Here is a 26,920-nt window from a genome sequence, read left to right on the forward strand (position 1 = left end):
CATCATGTGAATTGCGCATTATGTTCCTGGCTGATGGTTTGCTTTGGAAGGTTTTTTGCTTTTTTAGACGAGTTATGTGGAAAAAGAAAAAAAAAGTCAAAAAAAATGCTGGTTACTTTTCCCCAGCCTATTAAGAGGAAAAATTACTGTTTTCTCCCCTTCTGAAATACAGGAACATTCCGTTGAGATTTTCACGGCAACGTTGGTTCATCGCTTTGCGGCGTCCCTCGGCACTTTTGGCTTCCTAAAAATATACTTGAGAATATTCAACATGGCCACATGACCTATGGGCGATTATGCTTTTCAACCGGCCAAGTTTCTAAAAAATGCTCAAATAGGCGATTTATGTATTCATTTGTTTATTTCAGAAACGGCGGCATGCTAAAAGGGTGCACTTGGAATACCAAATTCTATCGTTCGTGGGCTTAAATTTAAGCAACCAAAAAAAAGAATAAGGTTGCACGTGGAACTTTGGTCTAGAAAAGAAAAAGTGAGGTTGGAGAAACTAAAACGGAAAGGAAGAAAAACAGAGAGGGAGAGAGAGAGAGATGACTTTTTAAAGTTTCACAAAACTAAGGGGCTAGGAAGCTTAGTGGGGTTTCTTCGTTGAGGAGAGGTGAAATTAAATATGTAAAATAACGTGCTTGTTTGAAAATTTTGATAATAATTGCTGATAGTCATACGCTAGTTTTTTTCCCCCTCATTTTCTGTCTTTATATTCACGGCGTTACATACGCCCCTGCTTCTCCATGGGCGGAGGCTCATAAAGGAAAACCTTACTTATAATTCCTTGCGTACCTCTTCGAAAGATTAATCCGATTTTGCCCATTGCCGACGCATGCGTTTTCCATAGGAGGGATTGGCGGAAGCCGGAATCTCCGCCGGCGACGGAGGCCGCCGTCTTCGCCATTGTCGGTTGGCGTTGTTTCTCGCCTTTTGGATCTGGGAGACAGAGCCGCCGCTACTCCCTTTCTCTTGTGGTATTTGCGTGGACGGAGGCGCAGTCTTCCATCACTGGCCCATTCGGTCGTTTAGTATCTGAGTTGACGCCCCGTGGACTGGCGTTTCGCGTTTTTCAGGCTGGCATATTCTTTATAGATTCTTGCTCCTGGAAGGAAATCCTGCTTCTTTACTGCTAATCTGGCCTTCCGGCACTGTAGCGGCAGTAGAAGCGCCAATCTCCTCCTTGTCGACGCTTTGACCGGAAGTTCTGTCCCCCACAACCGGTAGAAAAAAGGCGATCTTTATGAGTTGGCTTCCGTCCTGCTTCGCGCGAAGTCGCAGAGAAGTACGAGTCTCTTGTTCGAGGTAGCTAGCTCCCAGGCGACTCGCCATCCCTGTGTCGTATCGGCTAGCACTTCTTCATTTTATCCCCAAAGAGAAGGAAGAAAAAGGAGGGAAGAAAAATGATGCGGATCAGGTCGAAGGGCGCCGCTCCTGCGGCGACGGCAGGTGATAGCGGCACCGACCAAGTGGAATGGGAAGTGAGGCCCGGCGGCATGCTGGTCCAGAAGAGGAGCACCGAGTCGGAGCAGACCGCGGCCGCCGCTCCGACCGTCAGAGTCCGGGTGAAGTACGGGTCGTCCGTCCACGAGATCCGCATTAGCCCTCAAGCAACATTCGGTAAGGCCACAACTCCTCCCGCTTTGTTTGTTCAATCATGTTCATATTCAACCTCGACTTATCATTAATTGGAGCGATCCCACAGGCGCCTGGTCAGTGGTCGCTCCCCTCTGCCTTGGATTCACCAAAGCTAAACCAGAAATTCATAATCGAAAAGTTTTCTTTTCCTTGAATCCACCAAAACTAACCCCGAAACTTATAATTTCAAAGTTTTCTTTTCTGCTCACTGCGTTTTCTCAATCTGCCGGGTCTCCTATCAACAGAAGCGCGTACTCGAACTGTAATTATTTGTAAAAAAGGGGCAACTGAATTACAAAGTGTTCATCTGCCTAGGCCATTCTTCCGTTTCCAATGACTCTACCGAGTTTTAGTCGCCGAATGTAAGCGATAAATTCCTGGTTGCTGAAGGGCGCAAGCATCCGCCTCTTCATGGGGTTGGTATCCGATTAGGCGGTCGCTTCCATTTGCTTGGCGTTGAATTTTATCATTTCTTCTCACTTTTTTCCTTCCGCCCTTTTGCTTTTCGGCGATCCCGCTGCCTCTGGGTTCCAGATAGTGATTTCCTGTCCTCTTGTATGATGATTTTCTTCTCGTGAGCTGTGCCATCTTTATTTATGCTGGATAGACCATATTGATTGGTGACCCAAGGGAAAATGATATTTCAAAATATTAGCTGAGACAATGGTATCCAAAGAAGCAGTGGGAAGTGGGAGGAAAAATTTAGAAAATAAAAGCAAAATTGGACAAAGGCGAGTTCCCTTGGTAAGTATGGTCTATTATCGAGCCCAAACGGTTCTTACGGGACAGGAGTGGTCACAGACTAATTTATATTATTCAAGTTCTATCTCCTATAGGTGTAGGACATCCACATATCTCTCGGAATCCACTGCCACGGGAAATTCTCCTTTAGGCTCCCTCTCCTAGGCAACTACGACATCCATCTTTTCAAGTCCCTTCAATTTAGAAAATACCAGCTGAACACATGCTCATCGCGTCCCAGTCTAGTTGTTCTTTGGTGTAAATCGGCAACAAAGTTTCTTTCGTTGGCCTTTATTTTGCAACCAACTGCTTATATTCTTAATATACAATTGCAAGCCGCCTTCAGCTAGAGAGCCTCAAATCAACACACCCTTTTGGGTGTGTGGCGCTTGGAGGCCTTTGTGGGCCTCCTCACAAAAATGGTTTCGGGTTATCCCACCGCGTTTTCGTGGAATCGAACGGCGCAGGCTCGCTCGATGGATATGGAGACCGGCGTTTTGTGAAGTACGTGAAAGATCAGAATCCGTAGACAATAGGGCAACAACCTTGCGGCCTCCGGAAGTAGTTCAGAGTGTTGTCCTTTTCTTATTTTGCAGAATATGCATCCGAAGACTGAAAATTATTATGAACCAGCTTTCAGTCGCCTCAAATTTTGTTGCTATTCGCAAATGCATGTTTTGCCGGCTCTCCTTACCATCCCATTCCCCTCCCCTCACTAGAGTTGAACGGGGTTCTATTTCCTACCTCTATTTGTCCACGAACAAAGATCTCCTCTATCGAGGCACCGACTTAGGTCCTTTTCAGCTCGTTCTGACATCCCGACGCAGTAAAAAAGTTTGAGGGGATCCCCAGGCTAAAACTGGGTAAAATTTTGATACTGTGAAATGACCTTTTTGGCGTGTCCTTTCCCCGGATCGAAAGAATCCTTCCTTTACGAATAAAGAAAACTAGAAAGCAATGCGACCACTAAGCCTTCGCCTCTCTCTCTCTCTTTGTGTCTCTCCTCCCTTTTTTTAGTACAGAAATATGTGTCGGCAATGTGTCGCGTTGTGCCTTTGGGGAGTCTTTGGCGGGTCGCTTTCTTGCTCAGCTTTAGTCAATTTGGGTTCTTATCTTCCGTCCCAATTACGGCATTGATGCCTGTGACGCCATGTCCCCGTTGCGGGCCTTTTCTCGAGTCCCCTTGAGTGCTATTTTCCTTCTAAACACCAATCTCTTCTCAGTATCTCGGATGCCAACCAATGGCGTGTTCGGCTCCCGGACTGGCAGTTGTTTTTTACCCTCTTCGCGTTCAATTTTGTATTATAAGATTTTTTTTAAACAATTTCATCATTTCTGGCTCCGAACGTATTCGGGGGCCGAACATATAAACTTGGTCACTTATCTAACTGACGGGGCTCCAGGCGTTGTGCTGATTTCTAGGGGCTGAACACCGAACAAATATACACCCATCAAAACGAAAACAGATAGAGATGGTTGGGGGCATGTAAATTGTCTTTTTAAACATGAACTGTATTTTTTATTTATTTTTTCCTCTTTTTTAAAGTCTTCATAATAATGTGGTCTGGTCATAAGGGTGCGCACGGATATAGCCAGCTTCGCACGCTAAAGGGTTCCGCCTTGTGAATTGTCAGGGGAGTTGAAGAAGCTGCTGGCGTCGCAGACGGGGCTACACCCGCAGGACCAGAAGCTCTTTTTCAAAGACAAGGAGAGAGATTCGAGAGATTTTCTGGACATGACTGGCGTGAAGGACAAGTCGAAGATGGTTCTCCAGGAGGATCCTCAGAGCCAGGAGAGAAGGTATCTTGAGATGAGGAGAAACGCGAAGATGGAGAAGGCAGCCAAGTCCATCACAGAGGTCAGCCTGGAGGTGGACAACCTTGCAGGCCAGGTGAGTAAGGGAGACAAAGGGAGTGGTTGCTTAGCTACAAACTTGCTTGATATTTGAATACACTTGATTCACCGACATGGGTATAAATAATTTGCAGGTCTCTGCTTTAGAATCGGTGATCTCGCGAGGCGGGAAAGTCGCCGAGAAGGACGTGCTGAGCTTGAGTGAGCTCTTGATGACTCAGTTGATCAAGCTGGATGGGATCATAGCAGACGGTGACATGAAGATGCAGAGACGAATGCAGGTATATTATATCGCAGAATGTGCATCCTTAATTTAATCACAACATTCAGTGAAGGCTAGGAAAGTCCGAAATTATTTTAAAAAAGAAGCAGAAGATGATGTAATAGTTTCTTCTGAAGTGATGGCGAGATAACTAATCACATGTTGTATTCAGGTGAAGAGAGTGCAAAAGTATGTGGAAACCCTTGACTCGATCAAGGTCAGCAACTCATTGATACCCAACAGCCAAGCACCGGCGCGGCAGCCTGTTGTCGTGACCACGAAGTGGGAGACCTTTGATTCCTCCCCTGTACCTCCCGTCCCATCGACCTCAAAGCTGAACTGGGAGCTTTTCGACTAAGAAAGCGTTGCGCGTTTGCCTAAAGGGCTCTTCCCCTCTATTTATTGTCTTTGGGCCTCACTTCCTTGTCCAGTGGTCTCTCTCTCTCCCTACAGTGTTTTTTACCATCATTTATCGGCCCGAATAAATAAGTAGGATGGTATTTTTTGTCACTATTGCCCTTGACGGTGCAATCCTTGTATTGTTTTACTTTATTGGAGATTGAAGTTAAGAGGTGTAAATTTTCATTGAATTGGAGGTGAGCAATAACTTTGATGTCTTTATGATCTAACGTTCCACTTTTTGCTGTTTTCACGCGTCTTTTGTTGATCTACTTGGCTGAAAGATTGTGGAATATTTTGAAAAAAATGGGCTAATTTTTAACAGATAACAAAAGCACGTACAAGTTTCAAGTGGCTATTTACTTTGTTGTGTAGACGCTTAGTTCAAGCAGCCAAATGAAAATCTGAGCGCGCTATTCCTCTTAAAGTGAAAGCGGCTTTTGTTGTAAAACATTCAAAACTTTGACGCGTTATGGGGGGATTAGGAATTTAGAAACTTGACCAAGAGATTCCTTCAGCCCTTTCTGCTAAAGAATTAGAATGGCCAGGGCGTTTTACAGCTTGCGTCCCCTCAAAAAAAGATCACACGCCAAGGGAACGCCCTCAACGGAAGTATTGAAGGCCGTGAAGCTAAGCAAGCAACCAAAAATTAGCACATAACTGCATTCAGATCATATTAGTCGCAAAATCTACATATCAGAAATTCGCACATGAAAAAGGAGCATTTCGATTTTTTTTTTCTAGACGTAAAGGCCCGTTTTCTTCAATATCGAGGAAAAAAATCCGCAAAATTTGTTGTTGTCAAAATGATTGTTATTGTAATGATAATGGCCATCTGACATGCTAAGTTGGACTGAATGAAGCGTTTTCAACACCGAAGTGGGTCACAGCACGACGAAGAGGATGACAGCAAAACTGCATGATCGGTGCTGCTTGCTGGCACTTTCTTTTGTCTCCACCAACTCTTTTTTCGGAAAAAAAAAACGACAGGAGCCGCCAGTTTTAAATTTTTAAAATTTTTATGTAAGATGAATCAATTTTTTAAAAAATTTATACGAAAAAAAAGGCCCCAAGCCCCCCTTCCGCGCCCTTGAAATGTGTCCAGTTATGCCGTGTTCTCATTCTACCAGTTACTCGAACTATGGTCCTTTCATTATATGACAGGCCGTGGACAAGCTACCAAGAAGACTTGGATCACAACCAGGTGTGCTTCCAAAATTTTTCTAACCGCGCATGGTCAAGAAGGTGCGTATAGATCGTCAGAAAACGAAGAGTTCGGTGTCAAACGCAATGAGAATGGATCATCAATTCTAGAGCTCCTGACATCCCGTCTACGTAAATTGGCATCATTTCAGTGCGGATCAAGTCACTAAATCGTGCAAACTAAGGACCAGTTTGATTGCAACGTACCAATTTAGATGACAAGTTAGAATAGCAAGGGTTCCTCCCTCCAGCTACCGGACTACTTAACAAACCCACGGTGATGAATCTTAATTTGAACGCTACTTAGTTCTAGCTACTATGGTTTAGGAGGATGACAGTAATAGAAATGCTCAAGAGCACGGCGACAAGGTCGCCCACGAATCAATAATTTCATCCCACTGCTTTTCAGTACTCTTGTTGCTACATACCTCCTATTTGCAACAATTCAATTTGTTTCTTCGAAGAAAGAAGGTTTGGTTTATGTGAAGTTTTTTGTTTAGATTATGTGTAGTTATTAGAATACGTGAGGAGGCCTCAATCAACCGGAATACATGATGAAAAAGCAAAAAAAAATTGGTAACCATGAATAACATTTTGGAGACATTTGGCAGCAGCAACGTTAACACAGTGTTCAAAGAATCAAAATTTTGAGACAGATTCAAGAAGTGCAGTGTTAGTGTTCATGTTGTCAAACAGCTCCCTAATTAGAATTTCAGATGGCATGTAAGACAGGAACACATTTTCAAAAGTGAATCCAGTCATCGACCCTTGAGAGAACGGTTGAATGAATTATAAGTTCATTTATCGAATACTGAATCATGTCTGCATGTGCCACGCTTAAGGAATGCGAACTTAATTTGACCACATGTGAATTCGTCGGAGCTAGGAGGGACAAGGGATTTCTGAACTAACTGAAAGCACAAACGAATAGATTCGTCGAAAACTGGGGGGCACAAGGGAGTACTGGGACTCACTGAAAGCACCAAGGCTCCACAAGGGCATATTCTCTTCAAAACTTGCTTCCCCCCACAAAAAAAAAAAAAGAAAAAGGAACTCGGTGTGAGAGCATACGTGAAACTGAAAACAAGCAATTTTTCACGCTTCGAGAACTTTGTCACAGCTTACCCTCCCTATTCCTTTTACATGTTAGAAAAATTCAACGTGTTGTTTTTATAAGTTCGTTTTTCTAACCAAAAAGTTTACTAGCTCCACAAGAGCTTCATATTCCTTCGAAGCAATTACTCGATGTTTATCTATTATTTTCTTTTTTTTCTCTGTTTTATATTTTATAAGCATGCATGCTCATACTAGCTATTTGCTTCAGATTTAAACAACCATATGCTATCCTTTTATTGAAATCAATGTGTACGATTGCGCCTTTTAAATTAGTTTTCGAAAAATGTTTCCACATGAGGCTTAAAATTCTTTAAGACATGTTAAATCCTACAAGAAACCTTCCATATAATACCAAAACCTGGTCTAAATTTTCAGTTCCCAAACTGTTAATGTATGGACAAAAATTAATTAAGGCATACCATCTCTTCCCCATGTGTAAATGATATTTTCCTCAGCCACACTTTCCCATGCTTAAACTAAACTACATGGAATGCATGCTAAAGACATAAAAGAAAAGGAAGAAACAGACATATATGGCTTCAGAATGTGAGGAAGCTCACCTGAACTATCTATCCATGCTTTTGCACCATCATGCATGTTCAGATGCATGGGTGCCTGCTAGTCGTTACCAATATAGTGCAACTTAGAACACGACTTCCTGCTGACCTAACATACAACAAACATGATTTGTACAGATCAGTAGACTGAAACAAGCTAGTTGTCCAAAACGCTAAAGAACATATCAATTTACAGGGTTTAGAAAAAATCTTTCGTCCATGCCGCCTTATAAATTCACTCGATTAACTGCAAGTGTTCAAATGAATGTCTTGAATCATATTCAGACAAACATGTAATTTCAATTCCTTGAATAATTAAATATCGATATAAAAAGACGTTAAACACATTAGATTTACTATAATGGATTACGTGAATGTCTTAAATCTCAATCCTCCATTCAATCAATATAAATATAACAAATTAAACTCATTGAATTAACAATAACAGATAAAATGAACGTTTTTTTGGAAAATACTATAGAAATACACAAGGTTTTATTTTATATATTGCAAAGCATTAATGATAAATTGCGTATGAATCGCTCAAAAAGTTTGTCTCTTATCTATAAAAGAACTTGGCTTTATTCATTCCAATCTAAAGGACCTGTAATGTGAAAGAGAGAGAGAGAGAGAGAGAGAGAGAGAGAGAGAGAGAGAGAGAGAGAAAGAAAGAATGAGAAGGGACTTAACATATAACTGTGTTTGATGGCCTGAACAAATTCACCAGGGAACACCCCATTGAGTCGTATAGGACGCATGGAACAAGGGGAAAAAGTTGAACCTCCGAAGAGTAGATTCAGGGTTATACAAAAAAACTACTTTATGTCCTGGTATTTTGACATGAGAGAATTGAGATTCAACGTGATGAGTACCCTTGATTCTTGAAGAGAATTTATCCAAGCCAACAAACACTCTCTACTTACCCGGAATGTGAGAGAGAGAGAGAGAGGGACTTTGTCATCACTAGCCTTGCGTTGCTTTTGACTTTCCCTTAACAAAGCTTTGGTTTAATAATAGTCGTGCGGAAGGAAAAGAACTTAACAGTTAGGACTCTTGCTACAGATATTTTCTCTCTTCATAAGAAAATGCACCAAGCGTTCTGACTTGATTCAAAATTTTCGCGCCACTCATCTTTCTCCAGATTTTCCAATGCCATCTAAGAAGCTCCATCAACCTGCGTCAGGTCCCCCATCTGTATTTAGGAAAAAATTTTGGGGGACGCACTTACAACTTTTGCAAATCTTGAGGTGCTCCTAATAGTATTTTCAAAAAAATTTACGTAAGATACAAGGGTTCTTCCAGAAAAACAATGAATTTTTGAATTTTGAAAAACAGGGGATGGGAAGGGAGGGGGGAGGAAGAGAAGTGTGCTCCCTGGCCACCATTTGGCTTTTCCCATGTTATCGATATGGTAGAAGAGCTATCTGTAGAAATGTGGTGCCTGATCCATACTTTGATAACTTTCCTTAATTTTCGTGAATTTTCTGTTAGGGCATTTTTATGTTTTTTTTTTCTTTGTTCGTTTTGTCTTCATCTCATGTTTATGAGGGCACCATTTTGGCTTGCACTCTGTAATGTTTCGTGATAGTGAAAACTGCTCTGTGTGGCGGCCATGGACGTAGTGTCTTATAACTACGTAAAATCTTTGTGCATTCTTTCTCTCTTTATCTTCTTCTGATTCAATTCTCTTGGTGCGTTAAGAGTGTGTGAGAGAGCAGAGTTCCTAACACTATGATGATGCTGTCAAGAGTAGGTTCACCAAGATATTTCATTGGATAAGAGAGAAACTGAGGGGGAACTTTAGTGAGAGCACGGTTGACTGGATATTGATCTGATTGGGGGAGGGAGAATTACAAAAGTTGATTTAGGTGCACCAGTGACCTGAAAGAAAGTTAGCATGCACGTAAAATTTAACCAAGTAATATTTGTTGTTGACTACAGTCATTATCTTTTGATAGTTCATAGAAAATTGACGTGCTTATAAATAATGCTAAGACAGTGAGTGCCTTCTTACAATTTTCTCCTGGAAAGCAGCATAAATCACAGACGTCTGTAGGACAAGTTGGTCAATTTAAAGCACTCTACGTTAGCACATGCTAAAAACATACAAAGCAGGACATGGCAACAAAAATGACGGCTTCACATTCACAGTATGGATAAAAACTAGAACTGCAACATGTCGCTCCACAACCATATCTTAGTTTCTGTCTTCTATAGGTTAACACATTACAAGTTAAACTTTTTCTAAAAGAATGATCGAAGAGTTGACTGTAGCTACAAAGTTCATATCTTGGAAAAAAAACGGGTCCACACCGAGAAGCTCAGGATCATCAGACAAACACCAATTCTCATTAGCAAAAAAAGAATATGGCAAGCCAGACCATACAAGATGCTGAACTACTTTCGGAAAGAAGAGAAAGTCTTTAGTCTGAGATTGAATAATGATTCTTGGTTTGATTTTGATCCTATGAACAGAAATTTCTCTGCCTTGTTTAGGTAAAAAATTCCAAGCTCTCACTTTTTTCTCAAGGGAGCAAACATGAAAGATTTCACTTTCCAAGGTAAAGTAGCAGATGTAATTCTCAAATATGAAGGGATTCAATTGTCGATCTTCTCTTTACAAGCCCTTCCCGAAAAGATCCTAATCTTGTTTTCCAAGACCATCACATTGACTTGATTCTTTTCTCTCTCTCACTTCCCAAAACAAAGAGAACTGAACGACTGACATCCCAAACATCCTCCTAAGAAACCTACTAAGGCTGCTTCCTTTTATACCTCCAAGTTACCTAAACAAAGAGAACCGAATCATTGATGTCCCATAAAACTTTTGAGGGAAACCTACTAAGGCTTCCCCAAAATTAGCGAACGGACTACACATCCATTCACAACAAAATGTCCACTAAAGTCCAAGCCTGTGCCATGATTTGTTACCACAAACCCTTTCTTCTTCCTACGTTCCTTACATCCAGAAGATGAGCAGAGCATCTTCTTAGATACTAAGCAGAACTCAATTTTATTCATTTCTCAGCAGCATCAAAGCATCGGAGAAACCAAATTCGCTCTTGGTCTCTTTAGCGCGAGATGCAGCAAATCGTCAGAGCACATTTTCGATCAATTGTAAAAGAACTCCCTCTTCACCCAATCTTGATTCAATCGCCAACCCGATCAAGCAACAGAAACAGCCAAAGCAATGCAAACATCAACGTCGCACAAATCGAAAAAGTACGCCTGCACCGCATTTTACTAACTTCGAAGAGAAAAAAAAAGTAACCAAGACGGAAATGTTCAGGTGAAGTCAAAATGAGGACGAGATCTTAACCTAGGGATTAGGAAGAGATCGGAAACCAAACGCAATCGAAATTTGACAACTGAGAAGAACGTGGAAAGATTGAAGAGGTAATCACGTGAAAAAACCTCATTAATGAATGATTTTCCATGAACAATTTAGAGAAAGGAGACAACCTTCGCGCTGAATCCGCTGATGATAGCACCCTTTTCGTATTCCTCATCGTCCCGCCAATTTCCCATAAAAGTTGCATAACGTCTGAAATGCTTCCAGCCGTTAAATAGGCAAAGAAATTGTCATTAGGGGCCTCACCATTTATCCATAATCTCATACACGAGCCTTATATTTCTGTTTTTATGAAACCAACCTCATAAAGGCCGATCTTCGCTCTCTCACTCTTTCTATGTCAAATATTGTTCAATGGCCAAAAATTAACACTTCATATAGTTATTTTTAGCAATGGTTTATGGTGTTTTTCGTGCATTCCGCATATTTAAATTCTTATATATATATATATATATATATATATATATATATATGTTTGGTGTTTCAGTTAAAATAGCATGGATCCAATTAAATCCAAGTCGAAATAATAGAAGTTCTGGCTAAGGGTCGTTATTTTAATTAGCAAATTCCATGTCAAATGGATCTATTGCAACCCATTGCCCACCAAGTTTTAAATAAGCAGAAAGTTTGAGATGCATTTACTAACTAAATTTTTTTAATTTTTAATATTAAGAAAGCACTATATCTACAAGATATTAAATACACAGCTAGAAGCCTAGAAACCCTATTTCTAAAATTTACAAAGTATAAAGGTGTGGAAGAAAGAAATTTCTAACATAAGAAGTTTCTCCCGGAAATTTTTAGAAGAGTAAACTCTTAAAATTTTGCAAAACAAGGGCAAGGACTCAAGTGACCGTCGCATGAACAAATTTATATTGTAACAGCATTTTACAAACTCAGAAAACGATGTTTGGGATTCAAAAATTTTCATAAAAAAGTTTAAAGAACTCTCTTCTTCTTCTTAGCCGACGTCTTCATTTCCTCTCCTCACTTTGTCATCCCCTTTGTCTGCCCCAGCAATCTCCAATCGTGTTCGGCTTCGTCAGACGGCTGGTTCAGACTGACTTTCTACCAGCCGCCGGCCGACCCAACCAGCGACGTGAAACTGACTTTCTACCAGCCGCTGGCTGGCCTAACCAGTTTCGTGAAACTTGGACTGACTTTCTACCAGCCGCAGGCTGGCCTAACCAGCTTCGTGAAACTGGACTTTCTACTAGCCGCCGCCGGGACGTGAAACCCCTTGTAATTGTATCCACCAAATTCAAGATCTAACAACTAGCTGGTCAATCGTTGCTTCTCCAGTTGTTTGACTGGATAAGGAGCCAGGCTCCGGTCGGCCCGACACTTCTCATTGTACTAGTTTCAATTAGTCCGACCAACTACGCTATGCCTAGAGCCAACCTTACTCACAACGACCTCATTTTTTTTCTTAGAATTTTCCATTTTGACAAGGGTAATATTGTCAATTGATAACATATTTTTTGCACTTTTTCCATTTTTGCCCTTTGTTGGAGCATGTTTTCTCATGCTTGTTCAACTGACCTTTGATGGTGTTGGAGAGTTGGAAATTGCTAAAAAATGTAGGCCAATTGGACCTCAGTTCCTTCTCATATTTACACTACCCGGATCCAAAGCTGCACAATGGAAGAGTTTTTCTAAAGCGCGGCGTAAGTCCTTAATTTTCGCTCCTCAAATCACATGCAGGATTGTGCTTTTAGAATTGTGATGGTTCCCAATAAATGCTATAATTTGAATCTGTAGATGGTATGACAAATGATAGACCCTACCATTTTATAATATTTCGATAAATTTGACCATCTATATATGATGTTCATGATTGAGTTAATAAGTAAAAGACATTTAGTTCAGGTCTTCAAAGTAAATATATATATATATATATATATATATATATATATATATATATATATATATGTCTCTTACACGTCTTACACTTTTTATAATAATCGTTTATAAGTAAAACCCGCACACAATTTGGATACCAAAGATACACACGTTCATTCGATTATCTAATCAATTGTGTATATAATATCCAAGCACACAATATTATCATTCAATGATGAGATGTCAGCGGTGCATGTAGATGAAATTAAAAACTTTTTAATGGTGCATTTGCTGTTTATAGTTCATAAAAATAGCACCCACATGATTCGAGACTCGAATTGATGACTGAACTTTCACCAATCCACCAATCCGACCAACTACGCTATGCCTAGAGTAGTAAGATGAAGAACGCCAAAGGCTTGGCTTAGACCCTTAGTCCAAAATAGACTCCGTAAGAAGGTTTGGGTCCAAAGAGTATACAAAGCGAGAACGTTCTGGTTTTGGCTTTGGTTCAATAGAGAAGCACATGTTTTCAACGGATAGGATATGGAAGGGCCGAATCTTAGAAATCCTTAGAGAACCTGTGACAGATAGGTTCAGTTGACCTCAGTTTGGATATGTGTCTCTGGATTTGGATCCATATGCCAACCACAGGTCTGACCTATCGACCACTAGAGAAGTTTTGGTTGGAAAGGCAAAAATTCAAATAACTTCAATCCTTTTAGGGGCACTTATACATATATAAACAATCAAATATTTCAAAACCGCAATGTAAAAGTAAATATATATTTTGTGAAGCTGTTGTGGGCAACCTTCTTATATCTTCACCACTGCTGTGACACGTGTATTCTACACGAAGACTAGGTATGTAAAATGGTTATTATATGATTTCAGAATTTTTATGTTATTGGTTTCTCTCTTATTCTTCCTGATTTATTTGGAGTCTACAAGCTTCCATTATTCCATCTGACTGCATTGAAATCTTCCTTCAACGGCATTTACATCTCTCACTTTCTTTTACTCTCTCTCTCTCTCTCTCTCTCTCTATATATATATATATATATATATATATATATATATATATATATATATATATAATGTCTGTAATTATCCAAAGTCACATAACTCACTCATCCATATTGTTTGATCCATTATAATGAACAATTAAAAGAAAAATAAGAAGGAAAAAGTATAAACTAATAGTAGATGATGAAAATATTTATCACTTTTTTCTTCATATTTTTCTCTCAACCATTTATCATAATATAGCTCTCACAAGCAGGGGCAGAGCGAGAATTCTTTTCATCTGCAGACCAAACGGTACAACGAACATATCCACGTAGGCCGAACTAAACTCGAACCTAAAAAATACATTAAGTAACTAAAAATTTTCAATTTTTTAATGTAATTTTTTTTTTCAATTAGCTGGGGTGGGACCACAGGCCTCCCCTCCCCCCGCCCCTGCTCACGAGTGAAGTGGGTAGCTCTCCGTAACCATAAGTATCATTTAATTTTATATATATATATATATATATAAGAATTTATGGGAAAGTATAAAATTATAAGGAATAATGCATATGCTGCATTATGCTTAGCCATGTGGCCAACTGTTCGTTTTATGTTTGACAGTGATCTCTACAATGTGTATCGGCGTAATAAATTAGTTTGGACACCAAGGGATATGATAGAGAGCGAAATAATGCATTAGAACCGGAGCAAAAGAGTGACAAAGAAGCTACCATGGTACAAGGGCGGCGCCCTGGCGAGGAGGAAAGCGCCGGCCAAAGGCGAGACGCAAAGAGAGAGAGGGGGCATGTGAAATATTCCACTAACTGCCTGTCATTTAAAAGCAGTTAACCGATGGATTAGAATACATTATTAAGGAAGAATTAATAATGACAACCAACAGCCATGAGGGAAAAGGACAGAGCACAAAAAGGCTTAAAAAACGAGGGAGCAGTGGGATCTTGGCCCCAAAAGTAAACCACAGTCCATTAATCCATCTTTTTCTTTTCTGAAACAAATTTTTTATTGGAAATACTTCCTGGCAACACAGTTGGGCTAAAGATCCGCCTTGATATTCCATGTGAGATCACCAAGAGCACATGTCAATGGTTGGTTTGATTCGGCAAACAATTATAATCACCAAAACAAGTTTGATCATTCTTATGAACCAATTATCTTGATACCCAACTTGGGGAATCGATCAATATATATATTGCTTTCCATGCAATATACATAATGTACTTTGCCACATTATGGGCACACATTGCATCTTCAACTTCCTGCAGCTTTATTTCTAAACGGGAAAAAAGATGGGTGCTCTTTTGTCCGGACAAGCATTTGAAAAAAGTGAATGCTTTAGGTCTCATTGAGTGTATATTTCTGTGTTGTATGGCAATGATATGGAAGATGGATGTTGGCTCTGCAAGGAATCTCAAGCTTGGCAGTTCGTACTCAAGGTCGGCGGTTGAGATGCAAGTTCTAATAAATTGTAAGGCAGCTTAATTAGGCATTCATTGCAGAGAGAGATACCAACCATGCGCGGATCTGATGCTTAATTCTCTAAGTTTATGAACATTTTAGTATACTAACACAGAAAGCAACCTAAGAGTTTGTATATTTGGAGATCTATAGTACATGATCCTGTGAACTAGTTTATAATTTGATACATCACTGTGCCCTTTTGGCCAATCATAGATTAGGGTCGGGTAGACCCTCCAACCAGGCCTAGACGTCGGGCCGGGCCACCATCGGGTACCCGATTTAGCAGCTGGAGGTAGGCCCAATGCCCACCCCTACCTCCAGCTGCTAAATCTAGCTAGGTCTCATGGTTGCTCAGTGGGACATGGCGATGAATAAGAATGTAAATGGTTAGGATATGATATTGAGATTCTAAGTTTTCTCTTGCTGTACTGAATGAGTTTTTATTTGTCAGTTACCTAAATGATCTGAATGCAAACCATTTGCACCCCAAATAACATATCACGAAATCGTCAGCAGCTACTTTTAAGCAAGATTTATTGCGAACTTTTGGATATGAATCCTGGATCTAGCCAAATACCAACTGTCAATAGTCTAGATCTGAATTAAATTGGCCCTGCTGATATGTAGGAAGTAGGTGGTAAGCAGGGGTTGAGAAGAGTAGTTCCTTGTTAAATAGGGCGAGTTCTGACCCATACCAAACAACATCAATGTAGCGTCAAGGGGGTGTAGTACAACTGGGTGGCAAGGAGGCTCATATTCAAGGGATCAGTGGTTTCGAATCATGTGGTTGCTGTCACATTCCATTGTGCTATTTATCTGAGCTGCAAACGGTGGCAAGTGCGACATCCGAGTTAAATGATGTATGATAAGCCTAACCTGACCCAGTAGCAAGTCAAAACTTTGGAGCTATAAGGGTATGGCTTTGCAAGCTTTACGCCCAAGGTGATAAGGGTATCTCTTTTGGAATTTTACGCCCAAGGTGATTTCCCCTAAGTAAACATTAAAAAAAAAGCCAACATCAATGATAAATTCAAATAATAAAATGATCAGGTTAAGATTTGATGCATGTTTTGAACATGATGCACTTTTGCAGTTTCTTTTTATGACTTGCGCATAAGAGTATTAAAGTGAAGACCCTGAATCGAGTCCCAACTGTTCAACTATACAAACAACAGAATTGTGCCAGCTCCAACCCAAGGTACACTTCTGAAAGAATGGAGCCATCAAAAGAGTAAGTCTGATCTTTCTGGGTTATGAGATCTGGATCCGCTCATGATCCAGAGCCACTCTTTTTTATGGTGGTAGCAGTTACAAATTGTAACTGTTTTTAGACCTTCTATAAAATTTTTATCGCAACTATAGTTTCAAAATTTTAATAGGGCCGAAGTAGAAATTTTTAATTTTTTTTATATATATTAAACTAAATTTTTTAAAATTTACATATAAATTTTTAAGGGGGACCAAGGCCCCTGCCGGCCCCCTTCCCTCCGCCTAGCTTCTATATGCGAAGATGGTTAGTGTAAGGAACTGAAATTGAAGAAGGAATGACGTATATAGTTGCTAAAGGAAAGGAAGAACAAATAAGAAAGAGACTTGGAAGAGTGAAACGTTGGACAGAAATTAGAAGTCAAAACAGTACAAAAATTCTCTTCAAAACTTCTTCTGCATTACAAAATTCTCCCGTTTTGCTTTCCTACCTGGAATTAATCTTCCCCGTCACTTTCTCACAATTCCCAGCATAAATGCCATTAAACGCCGGGGCTTACGATCCTTGGAACAGGTCAGCCAGAAATGTTGGTGAAGATTCAGAAACTGCTGCAGAAGCTTCCCTGTCAGTAGAAAAACTTCAACCAAAGCTTGAAATCAACAACCAAGATTTCTAGATCACTCTTGACTTCCATGGCTTGGCTTTTACATATGAAACCGGGAAGCTATTTCCATGCTCATTAACTGCAACAACGTCTTTACCAAAAGGAAGTCGTTCAAGAAAAAGAGCGAAGTCAAGTGAACTAAATGCACCGAAGACCAGAGATCGCCGGTTGTCGCAAGTCCAACCTTTTCTGGCCATTTGCTGACAGCATTGCTTCTATCAGTGCCGGCAAGCGAAAAGGATTGGCAGGACAATTCTGAAAAGAATGTCACGTTAACATCCTTGAATTGAATGAATGTTAGAAAATGATGCTCACAAGTTTTAGACCGAGTCCTTTGGGCAAATAATAAAGTAGCAAGATTCGACTGAGAATTGAAGCCAGTTTGGTGAGCGAGCGACCGCGAACATAGTGCCCATGAAAATAAAACTGGCAACAATGTTACCAACCCGACCAGCTAAACTAAGCTACACACCAGCAGCTTCTTCACAGTGACCATTTTCTCCCTTTTTCTTTTTCACCATCTTTTATTTTTGTAATTTTAACCAGGAAAAACCTTTTTTTTTTTTTTTCCCCTTTTAGATTGTGGATCCGCTTTTAAAGGTTCACAAAAATATTAAGAGAAGTGGGAACCATACTAATTTGACGGCTAAAGGACAGAGCACTTGATGCACGCATGCCACACCGTGAAATTTGTAGTTCTCAAATATTAATTTTGGGTTGCCTTGTTCAAAGGGTTGAACGGATCTTGAGAAGATCGCACAATTCCTCAAAGTCACGTTTCTAAAAGAATTTTGGGATCTTTATCAACGATTTTGACGGTCACTTTTATGAACATTAATGACGTGAAGTCCCTTTAACAACTGTTTCATATATTTGCTTAAATTCAATAAACAATATATTACAACATTTCATGAATTTGTCTCAATCTTTGGAAAACAATATGTCACAGTTGTAGTTGCTAAATTATCCCTTTTAATACCAACTTCATGTAATGTGAAGTGGCTGTTGTTCGGCATCAAAATGCGGAATGGTGTTGGAAAGGAACGAAAAGGAAGAGAAATTGGTAATCAATTTTGTGTTTGGTTGGTCTATTAAGAAAGGACGGAATGAAAGAAAACAAAAAAAAACATGTTTGATTGCAAGGAAAAATAAAGGAAAGGAAAAGATTACTTGATGTAAATCCAATCCATACAAACATAAAAGGGTTGTTATATTTCTTTCTATCCCAACAAGTTTTTCTCTTTCCTTAATTTTCTTTTCCACTTCTTTCCCTCCCCCATTCTCTTCCCCTCCCTCTCCTTTTCTCTCTCTCTTCGTCCCTCCCTTTTCTTCTCTTTCTCTCCATCTAAACAGGCAGTAAGGACAGGTTTTTTTTGGACATGCCAATATTTGAAAGGGGAAAGGCAAATTGTTTTCTCTCTCTTTTGTTTTCCGTTGTGTTTGCATGGGTTCTGCCACTTAAGAACACAAACCATGACTTCCTGCCTTAGTTTGATTCTGGAATCAGATCAGATTCGGGTCTGAAAACGACGCCCATTGGATTCAGATTAGGATTCAGTTTCTTGAATAAATATTTTACATCCAATATCAATACATTTTAAAAGTCTATTGTTAACATATGATAATGTGGTTGGATTCAATTATGCATTTAAAAGTCAAGATTCAATTTCAGTCGTGAATCCAAAAACCACATTTTCATTCGTATTCAAATCCAAATGTACAAAATTTCTGATAAATCGAATATAGTAAAAAGCACATTTCATTAATCTATTGGCATCCCTATCGATGACAATGCAAGGGGAAATTCAAATATCGACTGGCATGGAGCTGATCTAGACGACATTACCCTCTAATTGCCAATCTAACTTTGTATTGAAATATAACACACACATATATATGTATGCAGAGGGCGATGCCAAAAGAGACCGACAGGGGTCTCGCTCCTTCTAAAAAAAATTAAAAAAAAAATGTCTACATGTAAATGCTAAAAAATTATTTATTTTATAAAACAATTGAAAAATTATATTTTAACATCATCAGAATTTTTAAACTATAATTCAACCCGTTCGTGAAAAATTTTTGGTTTTGTCCCTGCATTGCATGTGTGTCTATATAAATATAAACTAAATAAATAAATAAATATACTATATATATATATTTATTTATGTATATGGTGAAATGGTTTCAGAGACAGTGTTCTCTCACTTCGCTGGTTATGGAAAATGAGAACTACGATCCCCATGCCATTGATTTCGGCCCCACTTCATCTTAAGACTAATATTACCCTCTGTCTATGCGTCTCAAGAAAAATTCAAGCATCTACCAACTTGATCATCTTTTGTTGGCCCCCCTTGCAGGATTCTCATGAGAATTGATCAACCATGATTCCTTTTCTCACCCGAGAACATTAAAAGACACTCACAAAAGTGATCTTCTTCTTGGTCTCTTTCCAAAACCAGAGCACCCAGGATTTCAACTGTGAAGTCTCAGCTTGATTGGACAGAACCAGAAATTTTTCATGAGGGGGCCGAATTAAAGTTTCTAAACTTTGACAGGGCCCCGAAATATCATGTTTGAACATTTTTATATGAGATAAGTGATTTTTTCTAAAATGTAGACGTAAATCCTTTTTTTAAAAAGAAAAAATAAATAAATTTGAGGTGGGGCGAAAGGCCCATGCGGGGCAGCCCCTTGGCTCCACCGTTGGTTGCGCGACCGCATTCACTCATGTTTGAAACGATTATGTTTGGGAGAAATTGTCTTCTCTTGAGAGGAAAGGAGATTTAACGTGCACGTCAGGTCAGTTGCAAATGGCTCCAAATTTGTAAACTCTCAACAGTTGGTCTTGGTCCCAATGATCTGAAAGTTAGGTTTTGAGTAATAAACCAAGCGCAGCGCCTAGACTTGACCTGCGGCCTGGCCTGTCTTGGCCTTCAATGCGTAGTTGATGATGAGCGTATGGATCTCGGCACCTAACAATTCCACGATCAATCAACTCAATTAGTTCCAATTTCTAATTGCTTTCGCTGGCTTCCTGCAGATCCAATCAAAACTGGCAGTCCTTATTACAAGTTCCTGTGTCTTTTGAACTCTGGAATTTTCTACTAGCTGGTTTTCAAGGCTATGACTATCCAGATTTGTAGCTAAGTGCACAGGAAGATTGACTTCAATCCGATTCTAAAATTTGGAAGCAAGAAGTCAATTTTTACAACCTTAAGTTGGGGCAATCGAGAAAAGCCAAGTTCATGTGGTGTTTGAATATTCATTTTCCATATCTGAATGTTTTTCTGATTCATTTACTACATTGATATGCGAAAAGGATATGGATTACAAGGATATCCATTACAATGCATTTACTTTCTGGGATGTGAAAATGGAGGAAGATCGATCAGTAGTCATGAGGGATCCATGGATCTCTCTGCTACTTTTCTTGTTTTAGGGATCCAATTCCCTCATTTTCCGGATCTGCAAGCTTGGTCACACTTGTGAGCCCTAAACTCTCTTGCCCCGATACTATAAGTGAATCTTGATGCCGGTGGAACTGAGTGCGTAAAAGGTTGAATGACAAATAGATTTTGAATTAGAGCAGATCTGAAACATTTTAATCCCTACTTCTCAGGCAGTATAGTACAGAAAGGGGGCGGATGGAATCAAGCTACTTTCTGTCAAGATTTTCTCCAAAATATTTTGGAAGGTACCAACTTCGCCAATCAAACATGGTGAAAGTTTTCGCACTGAAAACCTACTCCTTCGATTACATTCCCCTCAAAAATTTTGAGGGAAATAATAGTCTCACCTCAGCACAAGAGCACATTATTTTGGCTCTAACGAGCGAAATAAACTATCAATGTGAAATTTATCCAAGACAAATACCACCTACGTCGGACGCTTCCCGAGTGCAATACTGGTCTTCCCATTAAGTGTTAGAGCAATTGACTGTAGAAGTAACAAACTCAAAGTATGGATCTTAGGTGTGACTTGATGAATCTATAAATTTGCATGTCAAATCAGACGTATGAATGAATTCAGATCTGAAACACAACATTAGTTACTGCATTATTTTTCACGTTTGCTGATAAACCAAGGACTGCCGACTGCCTCTGGTCAAAGAAAATATATCGAACGGCTACGTATTTTATGAGCTGCCAAGCCCATAAAAATCCACCTCGGTTACTTAACATATAATATGTATATATAATAATCTCTAATAGTTCACCAAGTTCACGGGCGCCGTAGATTGGTTGATCACAGCCCATGTCGACCTGCCGAATTCCCAAATATTGCAGAATTTGACATGCAAAGATTTGACATGTTCCCATAGACGATCGCTTTTAAATTCTCTAAAGTCAGTTATGTGTCTTGTCCGTCCTCAGTTTGACCAAACTCTCATTTTTCCTTAATTGCCACCTCTCTCTCTCTCTCTCTTTATATATATATATATATATATATATATATATATATATATATATATATATATATATATATATATATATAAAAGCATCTCACGAACATAGAGTTGAAAACCAAAATTTCAAAAGAAGTTTTTTTAAAAAAATTACATTTAAATTTTAAAAAATTTTATTTGTTGTATATAAAAATTTTAAAAAATGATATTTCAGTACCTATCAAAATTTTGAAACTTTAATTCGACCACCCTCATAAAAAATTTCTAGCTCTAAGTACATTAATTGTATACATTTGGTTCTCCCTGCTTTCATTGGTTACAGCTTCGTTACTTTTTGTGTGGCCTACGCTTCAACTATCGGTTTGAGACTGTCTCGTAGGTATAAAATTCTAGATCTTCCAAAGCTCGGCCCACCTTGAAAGAATGGGTTTCTTTCCCTTCCACCTAAACTTTGCAGGAAAAGCCCAAAGCAGATCCCAAGGAACAATAAAGCTTGGTAAGGTCTTTCTTCCTAAGTGCAAGTAGTCCACATCTGGCACGCACAAACCCAAAGCTACTGCAAAAAACTTGCAATCTTAGTATAAATTAATTAAAGCTGTCCAAAAGAAAAAGAAAAAGAAACAAATCAAAGTACTTCAATAAGAAAAAACTAATCTTCATTAGACACATTTAGCTTAGCTAGATCGAATTTTTTCATAATGAGGTGGCAAACAGTTAGCCATGGACCCAGTTGCGCCTAGTTTATGCATCTCCATCTTTTTTTTTTAAATTGGCAGTGGTGGTACGGCCCCAATATTATTATCATTCTCATAGGAGGATCGGGTGATTTAATTGAGAAAAAATCGTCTTTAATGTACCTTAACAATGAATTAACAAAGTCAAATGCCAGCCACCATGTTAATTTTGCTGCTCTGTTGAGGCGCATTATATCGGGGGCAAGTTTGTAATTTTCAATTTTCGACCTGCTGCATCCGAGCTTCAAATCCCAGGAGCATCACTAGTTGCAGCCCCACTTCCTCTCTGGCTGCTTCCGAACTTACGTAACAAGGAATTATAAGAGTGATGAATCTGCAGGTCGCGTACAAAACCTGGCGAAACTATTAAAAGACTTCTAAATGTTCTTGAAACTTTCAACTTGAAGAAGAACAATACACAATTTGTTTTTATAAACTCATTCACCAAATGCTAGTTAGCGGATCATCAAGAACTTGGTGATCTCGTTGGATGGCCGGAGTTGAAGAACCTAAAAGTGAAGAGTTCAATACTAATGCATGAACCTGGCAGAGGTTTGCCTCCTAACTTGACTTAATCAAATCTAATTTGCAGGACTAACAGATGAAAATCTGGGGATTGGGTGTATGAGTTTGGTGGACAATGAATTAGAGGAAAACTCAGACAAGAGAGTGTGAGCATCAGAAACAGCAGAGAATTTGTGCAGGAGGAAGAAAGGCCGGAAGTCCGGACAGATGCAAGGCTCCTGAAATTTGTAACGTGAACGGTCCAAGCCACGTGTAGAAGCAGAGGGATAAATTGGTTGGTAACACCAATATTTCTCTACTGCGAAGAAGGAAAACGAAGAAAGTATCAACATGCAGATAAAAAAAAGGGAAAAAGCCCTCTTTATGACCACCGGTTCCATATTTAAACTCCACTGCCTCTCAACCATCACAGTCCCTTCGTCTCCTTAACAAGCGCTCTCTCTCTCTCTCTCTGTCCCTCTTCTTCCTCTCCATCGTCATTGAAAACCCTTCACAATGTGTAAATTTCAAACCCGCTGCCTCCTAAAAGTAGACGACGAATCAGAGCAGGCGACCGACCAGGACCAAGATGAGTCCTCACGCGAGCACACCATTCTCACCCCGCTCATGGACCCCAAGAACTCTGTCCACAAGGACGTCGCCCGCCTGGAACGAGGCTCCGCGGACCAACCCGAGCCGGAGCTCTCCAGCTACGTGAAGGAGCTGGCGGCCATGAGCGGCATAGCCGTCCCCATGGTCCTAATGGGCCTGCTCCTCTACTCCCGAACCATGGTCTCCATGCTCTTCCTGGGCACGCTCGGCGAGATGGAACTCGCGGGCGGTTCGCTCGCCGTCGGCTTCGCCAACATCACCGGCTACTCCATCATCTCCGGCCTGGCAATGGGGATGGAGCCCATCTGCGGCCAGGCGTTCGGAGCCAAGAAACATTCCCTCCTGGGCCTAACTCTCCAAAGGACCATCTTGGTCCTGCTTTTCATCTGCTTCCCCATCTCCCTCCTGTGGCTGAACATGCACAAAATCCTTCTCTTCTGCGGCCAAGATGAAGCCATAATCGAGGTGGCCCAATCCTACATTATCTACTCCCTCCCCGACCTCTTCGCACAGACTCTGCTGCAGCCGCTTCGAATCTACCTCCGGACGCAAACCATCACCATGCCCATCACCTACTGCGCGTTGGCGGCCATGGTCTTACACGTTCCCATCAACTACTTGCTTGTAACCGTCCTCAACATGGGCATTCGAGGAGTTGCTCTAAGCGCGGCTTGGACTAACATCAACATAGTCGTCTGCTTGCTCTGCTACATCCTCTTCTCCAACTCCTGCACATCTTCGTGGGTGAGCCCATCGAGGGAGTGCCTCAAGGACTGGCGCTCCCTCCTCAACTTGGCCGTGCCGAGCTGCGTTTCCGTGTGCCTGGAATGGTGGTGGTACGAGATCATGATCCTGCTGTGCGGGCTGCTTCTGAATCCCAAAGCGACGGTGGCGTCGATGGGCATTCTCATACAGACCACGTCCTTCATCTACATCTTCCCTTCCTCCCTGAGCTTCGGGGTTTCCACGAGAGTGAGCAACGAGCTCGGCGCCAACAAGCCGGAAAGGGCAAAGAAATCGGTGGTGGTGGGGCTTTGCTGCAGCTTCGTGCTGGGTTTCGCAGCCCTGTTCTTCACGACCATGGTGAGGAAGAGGTGGGCCAGGATGTACACCGGCGACGGCGAGATTATGAGGATCACGGCGAGGGTGCTGCCCATCATAGGGCTCTGCGAGTTGGGGAACTGCCCGCAGACGACGGGGTGCGGGGTGCTCAGGGGGACGGCGAGGCCCAGGACGGGGGCGAACATCAACCTTGGGTGCTTCTACCTGGTGGGGATGCCGGTGGCCGTGGGGCTGGCTTTCTACGGCGGCTTCGACTTCGAGGGGCTGTGGATGGGGCTCATGGCGGCACAGGGGTCCTGCGTGGTAGCTATGATGGTGGTCATCTGGCGCACGGACTGGGGCATCCAGGCGGAGAGGGCGCAACTCCTGACGCGTAAGGACGGCGTCGCCGAGCGCCGGTCAGTTGGTGGGGGCGGTGGTGAGGTGTCCGGTGGACTCGCGAGTATTAAAATCGTGGAAGAATAGTGACTCATTTTTTTTTTTCCAACAATAATTTTGCTTAGTTCACTTGTTTATTTTAATATAACATAGGCTGCGGGTCGTTCTGACATTTTATGTGCAGATTCTCAGGCGGCCCCTTTTTTCGTTTATTTTTCTTCTTTTTACCCCCATTCTTAAATCTTTTTAGCTTTTCTATTTTTTCTAAATACGAGAGAAATGTCTGGTAAAGAACTTGTGGGGGAGAGGGAGATGTAACATGGTTTTGTTTTGTTTGATTTTAGTATCATGAGTTGGAGATTTTGTTTTCCTTTGTAGAGGGAGCAGGGTAACACTGTATTTGTTCTCTTCCTTGGGTCCCATGTGAAGCTTTGGTTTTGGACGCCACAGCAATGTAGTGGAAGCAAAATGCTGTTCATAAATCAGAAATCGTATTCGTTTCCCCCTTTATCTCCCCTTCACTGATGCGAATAATTGCTTCATTCAATTTAATTCTGCGAGAGAGAGAGAGAGAGAGAGGGGTTAAATGAATGTAGGAAACGCCAAGGCGTAGATGAATCCAGGAGCAGAGCAGAGCAGATCAGATCAGATCATACTGTACAGAATGAGCCGCCATTAAACATGCAGTCGATATATAATACAGATCCTGCCATGGAACAGAGAATTCGAAAGGTGGAGCCCTCCCCATGAACATCACCATTAAGCTTGACACATGCACTATATGTTTATGTGTGTGCGTGTGACGAAGATTGCATAGAGCCGAAAAGAAGAATCATTTAGGAACAGGGGAGCCTGCCTCGTCTCTTGCAGAAATGCTGCAAGTGCCCCGGCATTATCTAAAAGGAGCCATGGCAAGAAAGTGCCAGCCTGAGAGCTGCACGGGCAACTCCACTTTTATCTTTGCTTTGTCCTCTTCCCATCGATGACGGGGAAAGCCATTGAGCTCTTTTGGATGTGTTCGAAAGTTGCCAACAGATCGAGCAAGTACCTGTTCATCATGCTCTGTTCTAATTATCCCTTCTGCGTGAAAGCCCCACTTGTCTCTCTCTTCTTGTCCACCAGAAATACAGTGCCTTGGAGGGATTGCATCTGCCAATACTGGCTTTACATGAATTGGCATCTGCCATGGCATAATGATCTTTGTTCCCCAGCAAAGAATCTTCAGAAAAGAACGGATCCAACTTTTTTTCTTCTTCAAACTAAAACAGGTTCCGGGGCAAGTTGGAGTTCAGTAGATGAGGCATTCGGCTCAATTACCATCAGCTTTGTTCTTGCACAGGCATCCTCTGTTTGAAAGATGCATGAATGGGCCTCTTCAACTTGAAATCTACGGATTTGTAGTGTGTTGAAGATCACAATCCTCTGAATCTCTTATGCATTTGGGCGGAGAGCTTGTTGGCATGGAAAATTTTGAAATTTTTCTCATTAGCTCCGTTGTAGAAGTACCACAATTTTCACCTTCCAACTATCAGATTTCACCGGCTTCTTCTTCTCTGTACCTACTAATTCATGCCACCCAAAAAGCAAGGGTGGTCCTATGGATGCTAAGGCACATGGCTAGGCAGTGGGCTCGATCTTCTCAAGTTGGAAGGCCGTCGTGAGTTGGCGATGTATGGTCGACAAACATATCAAAAAACCAAATTTGGCAGCTTTTCTTTCCAAAGGAAAGGACATCCATGGAAGTTTATGCTGCCTGGACTTCGGCTGAGTCGAGTGCTGTTCCCTTTTCCATGTACAATATGCAGAAATAGTGGCGGACTCCTGCTGATTCTGCGTATTAACAGATCTCTTGTACCTCCGCTCTTAGTTGTGAAATGTGCATCATAATTAACAACTGTAA

The 26,920-nt window shown here is 40.9% G+C and overlaps 2 protein-coding genes and 1 long non-coding RNA gene across 3 annotated transcripts; 2 read left to right on the forward strand and 1 right to left on the reverse strand.

Annotated features, from left to right (window-relative positions):
* Positions 1 to 734: 734 nt before the first annotated feature.
* LOC116261592 (BAG family molecular chaperone regulator 1-like) lies at positions 735 to 5,127 on the forward strand. The gene is made up of 4 exons (XM_031640430.2): positions 735 to 1,623; positions 4,017 to 4,273; positions 4,371 to 4,517; positions 4,671 to 5,127. The coding sequence occupies exons 1-4, from the start codon at positions 1,407 to 1,409 to the stop codon at positions 4,854 to 4,856; spliced, it is 807 nt and encodes a 268-aa protein (XP_031496290.1). The 5' UTR covers positions 735 to 1,406; the 3' UTR covers positions 4,857 to 5,127.
* On the reverse strand, positions 1,632 to 11,299 carry LOC116261593 (uncharacterized). The gene is made up of 3 exons (XR_004174311.2): positions 11,236 to 11,299; positions 7,777 to 7,882; positions 1,632 to 2,240 (listed from the first exon to the last, which is right to left on the reverse strand). It is a non-coding gene; the product is annotated as an uncharacterized LOC116261593 (long non-coding RNA).
* An 11,933-nt stretch (positions 11,300 to 23,232) lies between these two features.
* Positions 23,233 to 25,479, forward strand: LOC116260909 (protein DETOXIFICATION 49-like). Its single transcript, XM_031639445.2, has one exon. It carries the CDS (start codon positions 23,485 to 23,487, stop codon positions 25,105 to 25,107), a length of 1,623 nt encoding a protein of 540 aa, XP_031495305.1. The 5' UTR covers positions 23,233 to 23,484; the 3' UTR covers positions 25,108 to 25,479.
* Positions 25,480 to 26,920: the final 1,441 nt, after the last annotated feature.

The sequence above is a fragment of the Nymphaea colorata genome, chromosome 9 (assembly GCF_008831285.2).
Source record: "Nymphaea colorata isolate Beijing-Zhang1983 chromosome 9, ASM883128v2, whole genome shotgun sequence".
NCBI classification, from domain to species: Eukaryota; Viridiplantae; Streptophyta; class Magnoliopsida; order Nymphaeales; family Nymphaeaceae; genus Nymphaea; species Nymphaea colorata.